This window comes from Salmo salar, chromosome ssa09 (assembly GCF_905237065.1).
Source record: "Salmo salar chromosome ssa09, Ssal_v3.1, whole genome shotgun sequence".
NCBI classification, from domain to species: domain Eukaryota; kingdom Metazoa; phylum Chordata; class Actinopteri; order Salmoniformes; family Salmonidae; genus Salmo; species Salmo salar.
Window position 1 is genome coordinate 131,613,288 of NC_059450.1, and position 15,294 is coordinate 131,628,581.

Below are 15,294 nucleotides of genomic sequence, written 5' to 3' on the forward strand. Positions count from 1 at the left end.
ACAACTGAACTGACATCATATTCATTAAGTACCAACGCATATTTTCAACTGGTTGGATTACCGAAATATGGTTCCTTTCCCCCCAACTTTTGATGTTCCCCGACTCTCTATGTTTAACAAAGGCTTTTCAAGAGTCCTTCAGTAGAGTCAAGAGAGAAAAGGGAGAAAGGTATTTATGGGGGGTCATAAACGTTACCCACAGGCCAACGTCATGACACTGCTTCGCGTGGGGACTTGACTCAGTGTTCCCTTAGTCACTTATCACCGCCACAGCCCGTCATCTCCTCAGCCCAGCCGCCTGGTATTCCCTCTCGCTCTGTCTGTCTGTCTGTCTGCCTGCTGTCTCCCTTTCTGCCTGCTGTCTGTCTGTCTGCCTGCCTGCTGTCTGTCTGTCTCCCTCCCTGCCTGTTGTCTGTCTGTCTGTCTGTCTCCCTGCCTGCTGTCTGCCTCTCTGTTTACTGTCTGCCTGCTGTCTCCCTGCCTGTTGTCTGCCTGCCTGCTTGCGGTCTGCCTACGTACCTGCGGTCTGTCTGTCTGTCTCTGTCTGTTTGCCTGCTGTCTCCCTGCCTGCTGTCTGTCTGTTGTCTGTCTGTCTGTCTCTGCCTGCCTACCATCCCTGCTGTCTGCCTGCCTGTCTGCTGTCTGTCTGCCTACATGTTTGTCTGTCTGCCTGCCTAGCTGGGCAAGTGGAGTCTTTACTCCTTGTCTGTCCCCAATTCCACAACATCTCCCCATTCCAACCACCTGGTATTTGTAACTTCTCTCTGTCTCCCACCTGGACCTGTTTCTTACTATCCATCTCTCTCCGTCCTTCATTCCTGATACTGCTACCCATTCATCACTCCTGGTGCCTGGTAATTGACAATTCCAAATTCTCTCGTTCTCTTTCCCCTCCTTTCTCTCGTTACCCCTCTATTTTAATATATACAGTACATTACCTCTCCCTATCCCACCCAAAATTGAATGACAATGTGTTTTCTTCAGCCCACTTCTATAGCTAGTAGGACTGGGAATAACCAGGGACCTCACGATACGGTATTATCACGATACTTAGGTGCCGATATGTATTGTGATTCTCACGATTAGATTGATTGCGATTAGATTTTATTACGATGTGATGTTCCAAACATATTGCTCACTCTACACTGAGTGTAGAAAACATTAAGAACACCTGCTCTTTCCATGACTGACTGACCAGGTGAATCCAGGTGAAAGCTATGATCCCTTATTGATGTCTCTTGTTAAATCCACTTCAATCAGTGTAGATGAACAGGAGGAGACTTTTAAGCCTTGAGACAATTGAGACATGGATTGTGTGTCATTCAGAGGGTGAATGGGCAAGACAAAAAAGTTAAGTGCCTTTGAACGGAGTATAGTAGTAGATGCCAGGAGCACTGGTTTGTGTCAAGAACTGCAACGCTGCTGGGTTTTTCATGCTCAACAGATTCCCATGTGCATCAAAAATGGTCCAACACCCAAAGGACATCCAGCCAACTTAACACAACTGTGGGAAGCATTGGAGTCAACATGGGCCAGCATCCCTGTGGAACACTTTCAACACCTTGTAGAGTCCATGTCCCGACGAATTGAGGCTATTCTGAGGGTAAACGGCGGTGCAACTCAATATTAGGAAGGTGTTCCTAATGTCTGGTATACTCTGTGTATGTCTGCTACAGAGAGGCGAGAGACCATGAGAAAATGTGTTTTTATCACTCATGGAAATAAAAGTGCTGTAAACATGTTGCCTCACTATTTAAAAATAAGATGGAGGACAAGCAATAGGATGAAGGATACCAGCGTTTCGGCGCAGGTCCAGCCAATTAGCGCAACCTAGCAAATGTATTATTTTTTTGGTTGAATTATTTTTATTTTAATTTAATTTTTTTTACAATTCGGTACTTGAAGTCAAAGTATCGATATAATATTGTCCAAAATAATATTGTGATATGTAGCTGTATTGTTGTCCCCCATCACTAGTCTCCTCTTCATTTCTGCTTCTATCTTTCAAACCACAAACTATCTACTAGTAAAGTGTTGTAATCTTCCATCCTTCTCTCTCTTGTCCTCTCCCTGTCATGCCTTCTCCGCTTTTATCTCTTATTCATACGTCTGCGGCATCAAATGAGCTACGTTACAAATGTTTCAACGTTTAAATGACAATGGCCCATTTGCTTAATCACAGCATAAATGTCCTTTACTCAAGATTTGTAAATGTAAATTGCATGTAACACGAGGAACTGTAATTACCATGATCAAAACCAAAGATGGTATCCGTGCCCTTTGCCCCCCATCTCCCTCGGCCCTCTCTCCCACCTCCTCCATCCCGCTCCCCCCGTCCCTAAGTCTCTGGCTTTCCTAAGCCCAGGCGGGTCTGGCATAAATGGCCTGTGAAATTAATAGTAATTGCATGTGTCCCTCTCCTTCCTGAAATAACTGAGGTATTTGCATCAGCACCCAACACCGGCTCAATCAAACGGAAAGGGTTTCAGCTCTATTGCAAAAGTGGGTGTGTGCAGTGTGTGACTGTAGTTTAATGCTAGCTATATGAGGAGTACCCCATGTCCATGGTATAAAACTAACATAACATATTCAATGATTAATCCTAACCCTGTCTGACTCCCTGCAGTCCCTATAGACTACACAGCAGGCATTAAGATGCTGTACGTGTTTGTGGATATCCAGATGGACAACGCACACTTTCTGGACACGGTCAAGTTCAACTTCCCCCCTGGACACTCTCTGGCACTTGTCAGCACTATCCAGTTTGTGGCTGCACTGAAGGTGTGTGTGTGTGTGTGTGTGTGTGTGTGTGTGTGTGTGTGTGTGTGTGTGTGTGTGTGTGTGTGTGTGTGTGTGTGTGTGTGTGTGTGTGTGTGTGTGTGTGTGCCTCTTTGTGGGGACTGCTTGTGTCTCTGTGTACATGTATATAAGCCTACATGATTACTGTATACAGTTGAAGTCGGAAGTTTACATACACCTTAGCCAAATACATTTAAACTCAGTTTTTCACAATTCCTGACATTTAATCCTAGTAAAAAATCCCTGTTTTAGGTCAGTTAGGATCACCAATTTATTTTAAGAATGTGAAATGTCAGAATAATAGTGGAGAGAATGATTTATTTCAGCTTTTATTTCTTTCATCACATTCCCAGTGGGTCAGAAGTTTACATAGACTCAATTAGTATTTGGTAGCATTGCCCTTCAATTGTTTCACTTGGGTCAAACCTTTCGGGTAGCCTTCCATAAGCTTCCCACAATAAGTTGGGTGAATTTTTGCGCATTCCTCCTGGCAGAGCTGGTGTAACTGAGTCAGGTTTGTAGGCCTCCTTGCTCGCACACGCTTTTTCAGTTCTGCCCACAACCTTTCTATAGGATTGAGGTCAGGGCTTTGTGATGGCCACTCCAATACCTTGACTTTGTTGTCCTTAAGCCGTTTTGCCACAACTTTGGAAGTGTGCTTGGGATCATTGTCCATTTGGAAGACCCATTTGCAACCAAGCTTTAACTTCCTGACTGATGTCTTGAGATGTTGCTTCAATATATCCACATCATTTTCCCACCTCATGATGCCATCTATTTTGTGAAATGCACCAGTCCCTCCTGCACCAAAGCACCCGCACAACATGATGCTGCCACCCCCGTGCTTCACGGTTGGGATGGTGTTCTTCGGCTTGCAAGCGTCCCCCTTTTTCCTCCAAACATAACGATGGTCATTATGGCCAAACAGTTCTATTTTTGTTTCATCAGACCAGAGGACATTTCTCCAAAAAGTATGTTCTTCGTCCCCATGTGCAGTTGCAAACCGTAGTCTGGCTTTTTTATGGCAGTTTTGGAGCAGTGGTTTCTTCCTTGCTGAGCAGCCTTTCAGGTTATGTCGATATAGGTCTCGTTTTACTGTGGATATAGATACTATTGTACCTGTTTCCTCCAGCATCTTCACAAGGTCCTTTGCTGTTCTGGGATTGATTTGCACTTTTCGCACCAAAGTACGTTCATCTCTAGGAGACAGACCATGTCTCCTTCATGAGCGGTATGACGGCTGCGTGGTCCCATGGTGTTTATACTTGCGTACTGTTGTTTGTACAGATGGACGTGGTACCTTCAGGCGTTTGGAAATTGTTCCCAAGGATGAACCAGACTTGTGGAGGTCTACAGATTTTTTTTCTGAGGTCTTGGCTGATTTCTTTTGATTTTCCCATGATGTCAAGCAAAGAGGCACTGAGTTTGAAGGTAGGCCTTGAAATACATCCACAGGTACACCTCCAATTGACTCAAATGATGTCAATAGCCTATCAGAAGCTTCAAAAGCCATGACATAATTTTCTGGAATTTTCCAAGCTGTTTAAAGGCACAGTCAACTTAGTGTATGTAAACTTCTGACCCACTGGAATTGTGATACAGTGAATTATAAGTGAAATAATCTGTCTGTAAACAATTGTTGGTAAAATGACTTGTGTCATGCACAAAGTAGATGTCCTAACTGACTTGCCAAAACTATAGTTTGTTAACAAGACATTTGTGGAGTGGTTGAAAAACGAGTTTTAATGACTCCAACCTAAGTGTATGTAACCTTCCGACTTCAACTGTACATAGAGAAGCTCTGTACCTGTGTGAGCCAGCCTCCTGCCTGCCTCTTAAAGTTCAGTTCAAGTGTGGGTATGAAAACCCAGCTGCAGTTATTTTGGACTTACAAGGAGGAGTGAGTGAACTCTCTGCTCATCTCAGGCCTTTACATAAGCAGTTCTAGATCCACAGTAGAGCTAGCTACCGCCTCCATCTCCTCTCTGCTGCTCCCCTCTGTCAGTACATGACCAACACTAGTTCAGGCCCCTGCTAATGTAACCAGTGTTATTTATACACGCTGACGTGCTGATGTGTTTGTTGTGTGTTGGGGGCGGTTTGGGTGTGTGTGAGTGAGTGTGTGCGCCTCTTGCTCACAGTGTGTGTAGGTTTGTGTAGGTCATACAAGATGGAGTGGGGGGATCATCAGGTCAGCCTCCATATTCCCTGTTTACCTCCAACTGAAAAGAACACATGATTCCTCCGCCTCCGAGCATGCTGCTTCTTCTTTCTTGCCTAAATTGTTGGCACTCGCTCTCAGCCTCTCACTTTGTGTGAACAGAGAAGATGTAGGTGTTATTTTACATCTATCAATGGTTGTTTGTCCCCTCCCCTCCAGGCGGTGAGTGCAGCTCTGAGACCAGAGTATGAGGTGGTGGTTCCCCAGTGTCGACCCCTGTCCCCTGGAGAGATCCTGGGATGCACCTCCCCCGCCTCTACCGAAACCTCAACGCCGTCATGTGAGTGACTCAGCCTTTATCATTATAAACCCATCCCACTCTCAGCCTCGGTCAGACCTACCTTACACAGTCAGTCTGTCAGACCTATATTACACAGTCAGTCTGTCAGACCTATAATACACAGTCACAGTTTATCAGACCTATATTACACAGTCACAGTTTGTCAGACCTATATTACAGTAACAGTCTGTCAGACCTATATAACACAGTCACAGTCTGTCAGACCTATATTACACAGTCACAGTTTGTCAGACCTATATTACAGTCACAGTCTGTCAGACCTATATTACACAGTCAGTCTGTCAGACCTATATTACACAGTCAGTCTGTCAGACCTATGTAACACAGTCACAGTTTGTCAGACCTATATTACACAGTCACAGTTTGTCAGACCTATATTACAGTCACAGTTTGTCAGACCTATATTACACAGTCAGTCTGTCAGACCTATATTACACAGTCACAGTCTGTCAGACCTATATTACACAGTCACAGTTTGTCAGACCTATATTACACAGTCACAGTTTGTCAGACCTATATTACACAGTCAGTCTGTCAGACCTATGTTACACAGTCACAGTCTGTCAGACCTATATTACACAGTCACAGTCTGTCAGACCTATATTACACAGTCAGTCTGTCAGACCTATATTACACAGTCAGTCTGTCAGACCTATATTACACAGTCAGTCTGTCAGACCTATATTACACAGTCACAGTTTGTCAGACCTATATTATACAGTCAGTCTGTCAGACCTATATTACGCAGTCACAGTTTGTCAGACCTATATTACACAGTCACAGTCTGTCAGACCTAAATTACACAGTCACAGTTTGTCAGACCTATATTACAGTCACAGTTTGTCAGACCTATATTACACAGTCACAGTTTGTCAGACCTATATTACACAGTCACAGTTTGTCAGACCTATGTTACACAGTCACAGTTTGTCAGACCTATGTTACACAGTCAGTCTGTCAGACCTATATTACGCAGTCAGTCTGTCAGACCTATGTAACACAGTCACAGTTTGTCAGACCTATATTACACAGTCACAGTTTGTCAGACCTATAGTACAGTCACAGTTTGTCAAACCTATATTACACAGTCACAGTCTGTCAGACCTATATTACACAGTCACAGTCTGTCAGACCTATATTACACAGTCACAGTTTGTCAGACCTATATTACACAGTCACAGTTTGTCAGACCTATATTACACAGTCAGTCTGTCAGACCTATGTTACACAGTCACAGTCTGTCAGACCTATATTACACAGTCACAGTCTGTCAGACCTATATTACACAGTCAGTCTGTCAGACCTATATTACACAGTCAGTCTGTCAGACCTATATTACACAGTCACAGTTTGTCAGACCTATATTATACAGTCAGTCTGTCAGACCTATATTACGCAGTCACAGTTTGTCAGACCTATATTACACAGTCACAGTTTGTCAGACCTATATTACACAGTCAGTCTGTCAGACCTATATTACACAGTCACAGTTTGTCCGACCTATATTACACAGTCACAGTTTGTCAGACCTATATTACACAGTCACAGTTTGTCAGACCTATATTACACAGTCACAGTTTGTCAGACCTATGTTACACAGTCACAGTTTGTCAGACCTATGTTACACAGTCAGTCTGTCAGACCTATATTGCGCAGTCACAGTTTGTCAGACCTATATTACACAGTCAGTCTGTCAGACCTATATTACACAGTCACAGTTTGTCAGACCTATATTACAGTCACAGTCTGTCAGACCTATATTACACAGTCAGTCTGTCAGACCTATATTACACAGTCTGTCTGTCAGACCTATGTAACACAGTCACAGTCTGTCAGACCTATATTACACAGTCACAGTTTGTCAGACCTATATTACAGTCACAGTCTGTCAGACCTATATTACACAGTCAGTCTGTCAGACCTATATTACACAGTCAGTCTGTCAGACCTATGTAACACAGTCACAGTTTGTCAGACCTATATTACACAGTCACAGTTTGTCAGACCTATATTACAGTCACAGTTTGTCAGACCTATATTACACAGTCAGTCTGTCAGACCTATATTACACAGTCACAGTCTGTCAGACCTATATTATACAGTCACAGTTTGTCAGACCTATATTACACAGTCACAGTTTGTCAGACCTATATTACACAGTCAGTCTGTCAGACCTATGTTACACAGTCACAGTCTGTCAGACCTATATTACACAGTCACAGTCTGTCAGACCTATATTACACAGTCAGTCTGTCAGACCTATATTACACAGTCAGTCTGTCAGACCTATATTACACAGTCACAGTTTGTCAGACCTATATTATACAGTCAGTCTGTCAGACCTATATTACGCAGTCACAGTTTGTCAGACCTATATTACACAGTCACAGTCTGTCAGACCTAAATTACACAGTCACAGTTTGTCAGACCTATATTACAGTCACAGTTTGTCAGACCTATATTACACAGTCACAGTTTGTCAGACCTATATTACACAGTCACAGTTTGTCAGACCTATGTTACACAGTCACAGTTTGTCAGACCTATGTTACACAGTCAGTCTGTCAGACCTATATTACGCAGTCAGTCTGTCAGACCTATGTAACACAGTCACAGTTTGTCAGACCTATATTACACAGTCACAGTTTGTCAGACCTATAGTACAGTCACAGTTTGTCAGACCTATATTACACAGTCACAGTCTGTCAGACCTATATTACACAGTCACAGTCTGTCAGACCTATATTACACAGTCACAGTTTGTCAGACCTATATTACACAGTCACAGTTTGTCAGACCTATATTACACAGTCAGTCTGTCAGACCTATGTTACACAGTCACAGTCTGTCAGACCTATATTACACAGTCACAGTCTGTCAGACCTATATTACACAGTCAGTCTGTCAGACCTATATTACACAGTCAGTCTGTCAGACCTATATTACACAGTCACAGTTTGTCAGACCTATATTATACAGTCAGTCTGTCAGACCTATATTACGCAGTCACAGTTTGTCAGACCTATATTACACAGTCACAGTTTGTCAGACCTATATTACACAGTCAGTCTGTCAGACCTATATTACACAGTCACAGTTTGTCCGACCTATATTACACAGTCACAGTTTGTCAGACCTATATTACACAGTCACAGTTTGTCAGACCTATATTACACAGTCACAGTTTGTCAGACCTATGTTACACAGTCACAGTTTGTCAGACCTATGTTACACAGTCAGTCTGTCAGACCTATATTGCGCAGTCACAGTTTGTCAGACCTATATTACACAGTCAGTCTGTCAGACCTATATTACACAGTCAGTTTGTCAGACCTATGTAACACAGTCACAGTTTGTCAGACCTATATTACACAGTCACAGTTTGTCAGACCTATATTACAGTCACAGTTTGTCAGACCTATGTAACACAGTCACAGTTTGTCAGACCTATGTAACACAGTCACAGTTTGTCAGACCTATATTACACAGTCACAGTTTGTCAGACCTATATTACAAAGTCAGTCTGTCAGACCTATATTACACAGTCAGTCTGTCAGACCTATATTACACAGTCACAGTTTGTCAGACCTATATTATACAGTCAGTCTGTCAGACCTATATTACGCAGTCACAGTTTGTCAGACCTATATTACACAGTCACAGTCTGTCAGACCTAAATTACACAGTCACAGTTTGTCAGACCTATATTACACAGTCAGTCTGTCAGACCTATATTACACAGTCACAGTTTGTCAGACCTATATTACACAGTCACAATCTGTCAGACCTATGTTACACAGTCACAGTTTGTCAGACCTATATTACACAGTTACAGTTTGTCAGACCTATATTACAGTCACAGTTTGTCAGACCTATGTAACACAGTCACAGTTTGTCAGACCTATGTAACACAGTCACAGTTTGTCAGACCTATGTAACACAGTCACAGTTTGTCAGACCTATATTACACAGTCACAGTTTGTCAGACCTATATTACACAGTCACAGATTGTCAGACCTATATTACACAGTCACAATCTGTCAGACCTATGTTACACAGTCACAGTCTGTCAGACCTATATTACACAGTCACAGTTTGTCAGACCTATATTACACAGTCACAGTTTGTCAGACCTATATAACACAGTCACAGTTTGTCAGACCTATGTAACACAGTCACAGTTTGTCAGACCTATATTACACAGTCACAGTTTGTCAGACCTATATTACAGTAACAGTCTGTCAGACCTATATAACACAGTCACAGTCTGTCAGACCTATATTACACAGTCACAGTTTGTCAGACCTATATTACAGTCACAGTTTGTCAGACCTATATTACACAGTCAGTCTGTCAGACCTATATTACACAGTCAGTCTTTCAGACCTATGTAACACAGTCACAGTTTGTCAGACCTATATTACACAGTCACAGTTTGTCAGACCTATATTACAGTCACAGTTTGTCAGACCTATATTACACAGTCAGTCTGTCAGACCTATATTACACAGTCACAGTTTGTCAGACCTATATTACACAGTCACAGTTTGTCAGACCTATATTACACAGTCAGTCTGTCAGACCTATGTTACACAGTCACAGTCTGTCAGACCTATATTACACAGTCACAGTCTGTCAGACCTATATTACACAGTCAGTCTGTCAGACCTATATTACACAGTCAGTCTGTCAGACCTATATTACACAGTCACAGTTTGTCAGACCTATATTATACAGTCAATCTGTCAGACCTATATTACGCAGTCACAGTTTGTCAGACCTATATTACACAGTCACAGTCTGTCAGACCTAAATTACACAGTCACAGTTTGTCAGACCTATATTACACAGTCAGTCTGTCAGACCTATATTACACAGTCACAGTTTGTCAGACCTATATTACACAGTCACAGTTTGTCAGACCTATATTACACAGTCACAGTTTGTCAGATCTATATTACACAGTCACAGTTTGTCAGACTTATGTTACACAGTCACAGTTTGTCAGACCTATGTTACACAGTCAGTCTGTGAGACCTATATTGCGCAGTCACAGTTTGTCAGACCTATATTACACAGTCAGTCTGTCAGACCTATATTACACAGTCAGTTTGTCAGACCTATGTAACACAGTCACAGTTTGTCAGACCTATATTACACAGTCACAGTTTGTCAGACCTATATTACAGTCACAGTTTGTCAGACCTATGTAACACAGTCACAGTTTGTCAGACCTATGTAACACAGTCACAGTTTGTCAGACCTATATTACACAGTCACAGTTTGTCAGACCTATATTACACAGTCACAATCTGTCAGACCTATGTTACACAGTCACAGTCTGTCAGACCTATATTACACAGTCAGTTTGTCAGACCTATATTACACAGTCAAAGTTTGTCAGACCTATATTACACAGTCACAATCTGTCAGACCTATGTTACACAGTCACAGTTTGTCAGACCTATATTACACAGTCACAGTTTGTCAGACCTATATTACAGTCACAGTTTGTCAGACCTATGTAACACAGTCATAGTTTGTCAGACCTATGTAACACAGTCACAGTTTGTCAGACCTATATTACACAGTCACAGTTTGTCAGACCTATATTACACAGTCACAATCTGTCAGACCTATGTTACACAGTCACAGTCTGTCAGACCTATATTACACAGTCACAGTCTGTCAGACCTATATTACACAGTCACAGTTTGTCAGACCTATATTACACAGTCACAGGTTGTCAGACCTATATTACACAGTCACAATCTGTCAGACCTATGTTACACAGTCACAGTCTGTCAGACCTATATTACACAGTCACAGTTTCTCAGACCTATATTACACAGTCGCAGTTTGTCAGACCTATATTACACAGTCACAGTTTGTCAGACCTATGTAACACAGTCACAGTTTGTCAGACCTATATTACACAGTCACAGTTTGTCAGACCTATATTATCCAGTCAGTCTGTCAGACCTATATTACACAGTCACAGTTTGTCAGACCTATATTACACAGTCACAATCTGTCTGACCTATGTTACACAGTCACAGTCTGTCAGACCTATATTACACAGTCACAGTTTCTCAGACCTATATTACACAGTCACAGTTTGTCAGACCTATATTACACAGTCACAGTTTGTCAGACCTATGTAACACAGTCACAGTTTGTCAGACCTATATTACACAGTCACAGTTTGTCAGACCTATATTATCCAGTCAGTCTGTCAGACCTATATTACACAGTCACAGTTTGTCAGACCTATATTACACAGTCACAATCTGTCAGACCTATGTTACACAGTCACAGTCTGTCAGACCTATATTACACAGTCACAGTTTGTCAGAACTATATTACACAGTCACAGATTGTCAGACCTATATTACACAGTCACAGTTTGTCAGACCTATATTACACAGTCACAGTTTGTCAGACCTATATTACACAGTCACAGTTTGTCAGACCTATATTACACAGTCACAGTTTGTCAGACCTATGTTACACAGTCACAGTTTGTCAGACCTATGTTACACAGTCAGTCTGTGAGACCTATATTGCGCAGTCACAGTTTGTCAGACCTATATTACACAGTCAGTCTGTCAGACCTATATTACACAGTCAGTTTGTCAGACCTATGTAACACAGTCACAGTTTGTCAGACCTATATTACACAGTCACAGTTTGTCAGACCTATATTACAGTCACAGTTTGTCAGACCTATGTAACACAGTCACAGTTTGTCAGACCTATGTAACACAGTCACAGTTTGTCAGACCTATATTACACGGTCACAGTTTGTCAGACCTATATTACACAGTCAGTTTGTCAGACCTATATTACACAGTCACAGTTTGTCAGACCTATATTACACAGTCACAATCTGTCAGACCTATGTTACACAGTCACAGTTTGTCTGACCTATATTACACAGTCACAGTTTGTCAGACCTATATTACACAGTCACAGTTTGTCAGACCTATATTACAGTCACAGTTTGTCAGACCTATGTAACACAGTCACAGTTTGTCAGACCTATGTAACAAAGTCACAGTTTGTCAGACCTATATTACACAGTCACAGTTTGTCAGACCTATATTACACAGTCACAATCTGTCAGACCTATGTTACACAGTCACAGTCTGTCAGACCTATATTACACAGTCACAGTTTGTCAGACCTATATTACACAGTAACAGTTTGTCAGACCTATATTACAGTCACAGTTTGTCAGACCTATATTACACAGTCAGTCTGTCAGACCTATATTACACAGTCAGTCTTTCAGACCTATGTAACACAGTCACAGTTTGTCAGACCTATATTACAGTCACAGTTTGTCAGACCTATATTACACAGTCAGTCTGTCAGACCTATATTACACAGTCAGTCTTTCAGACCTATGTAACACAGTCACAGTTTGTCAGACCTATATTACACAGTCACAGTTTGTCAGACCTATATTACAGTCACAGTTTGTCAGACCTATATTACACAGTCAGTCTGTCAGACCTATATTACACAGTCACAGTTTGTCAGACCTATATTACACAGTCACAGTTTGTCAGACCTATATTACACAGTCAGTCTGTCAGACCTATGTTACACAGTCACAGTCTGTCAGACCTATATTACACAGTCACAGTCTGTCAGACCTATATTACACAGTCAGTCTGTCAGACCTATATTACACAGTCAGTCTGTCAGACCTATATTACACAGTCACAGTTTGTCAGACCTATATTATACAGTCAATCTGTCAGACCTATATTACGCAGTCACAGTTTGTCAGACCTATATTACACAGTCACAGTCTGTCAGACCTAAATTACACAGTCACAGTTTGTCAGACCTATATTACACAGTCAGTCTGTCAGACCTATATTACACAGTCACAGTTTGTCAGACCTATATTACACAGTCACAGTTTGTCAGACCTATATTACACAGTCACAGTTTGTCAGATCTATATTACACAGTCACAGTTTGTCAGACTTATGTTACACAGTCACAGTTTGTCAGACCTATGTTACACAGTCAGTCTGTGAGACCTATATTGCGCAGTCACAGTTTGTCAGACCTATATTACACAGTCAGTCTGTCAGACCTATATTACACAGTCACAGTCTGTCAGACCTATATTACACAGTCACAGTTTCTCAGACCTATATTACACAGTCACAGTTTGTCAGACCTATATTACACAGTCACAGTTTGTCAGACCTATGTAACACAGTCACAGTTTGTCAGACCTATATTACACAGTCACAGTTTGTCAGACCTATATTATCCAGTCAGTCTGTCAGACCTATATTACACAGTCACAGTTTGTCAGACCTATATTACACAGTCACAATCTGTCTGACCTATGTTACACAGTCACCGTCTGTCAGACCTATATTACACAGTCACAGTTTCTCAGACCTATATTACACAGTCACAGTTTGTCAGACCTATATTACACAGTCACAGTTTGTCAGACCTATGTAACACAGTCACAGTTTGTCAGACCTATATTACACAGTCACAGTTTGTCAGACCTATATTATCCAGTCAGTCTGTCAGACCTATATTACACAGTCACAGTTTGTCAGACCTATATTACACAGTCACAATCTGTCAGACCTATGTTACACAGTCACAGTCTGTCAGACCTATATTACACAGTCACAGTTTGTCAGAACTATATTACACAGTCACAGATTGTCAGACCTATATTACACAGTCACAGTTTGTCAGACCTATATTACACAGTCACAGTTTGTCAGACCTATATTACACAGTCACAGTTTGTCAGACCTATATTACACAGTCACAGTTTGTCAGACCTATGTTACACAGTCACAGTTTGTCAGACCTATGTTACACAGTCAGTCTGTGAGACCTATATTGCGCAGTCACAGTTTGTCAGACCTATATTACACAGTCAGTCTGTCAGACCTATATTACACAGTCAGTTTGTCAGACCTATGTAACACAGTCACAGTTTGTCAGACCTATATTACACAGTCACAGTTTGTCAGACATATATTACAGTCACAGTTTGTCAGACCTATGTAACACAGTCACAGTTTGTCAGACCTATGTAACACAGTCACAGTTTGTCAGACCTATATTACACAGTCACAGTTTGTCAGACCTATATTACACAGTCAGTTTGTCAGACCTATATTACACAGTCACAGTTTGTCAGACCTATATTACACAGTCACAATCTGTCAGACCTATGTTACACAGTCACAGTTTGTCTGACCTATATTACACAGTCACAGTTTGTCAGACCTATATTACACAGTCACAGTTTGTCAGACCTATATTACAGTCACAGTTTGTCAGACCTATGTAACACAGTCACAGTTTGTCAGACCTATGTAACAAAGTCACAGTTTGTCAGACCTATATTACACAGTCACAGTTTGTCAGACCTATATTACACAGTCACAATCTGTCAGACCTATGTTACACAGTCACAGTCTGTCAGACCTATATTACACAGTCACAGTTTGTCAGACCTATATTACACAGTAACAGTTTGTCAGACCTATATTACAGTCACAGTTTGTCAGACCTATATTACACAGTCAGTCTGTCAGACCTATATTACACAGTCAGTCTTTCAGACCTATGTAACACAGTCACAGTTTGTCAGACCTATATTACAGTCACAGTTTGTCAGACCTATATTACACAGTCAGTCTGTCAGACCTATATTACACAGTCAGTCTTTCAGACCTATGTAACACAGTCACAGTTTGTCAGACCTATATTACACAGTCACAGTTTGTCAGACCTATATTACAGTCACAGTTTGTCAGACCTATATTACACAGTCAGTCTGTCAGACCTATATTACACAGTCACAGTTTGTCAGACCTATATTACACAGTCACAGTTTGTCAGACCTATATTACACAGTCAGTCTGTCAGACCTATGTTACACAGTCACAGTCTGTCAGACCTATATTAC

The 15,294-nt window shown here is 41.5% G+C and overlaps 1 protein-coding gene across 1 annotated transcript in view; it reads left to right on the forward strand.

The window, feature by feature from the left end:
- Positions 1-2,248: 2,248 nt before the first annotated feature.
- The window catches only part of LOC106612930 (2-(3-amino-3-carboxypropyl)histidine synthase subunit 1), a 118,675-nt gene continuing 105,629 nt past the window's right edge, over positions 2,249-15,294 (forward strand). Inside the window, exons 1-3 of the mRNA XM_045687017.1 lie at positions 2,249-2,267; positions 2,627-2,781; positions 5,180-5,295. Of these exons, the coding sequence (XP_045542973.1) occupies positions 2,249-2,267; positions 2,627-2,781; positions 5,180-5,295 (290 nt within the window). The remainder of the gene's footprint in view (positions 2,268-2,626; positions 2,782-5,179; positions 5,296-15,294) is intronic.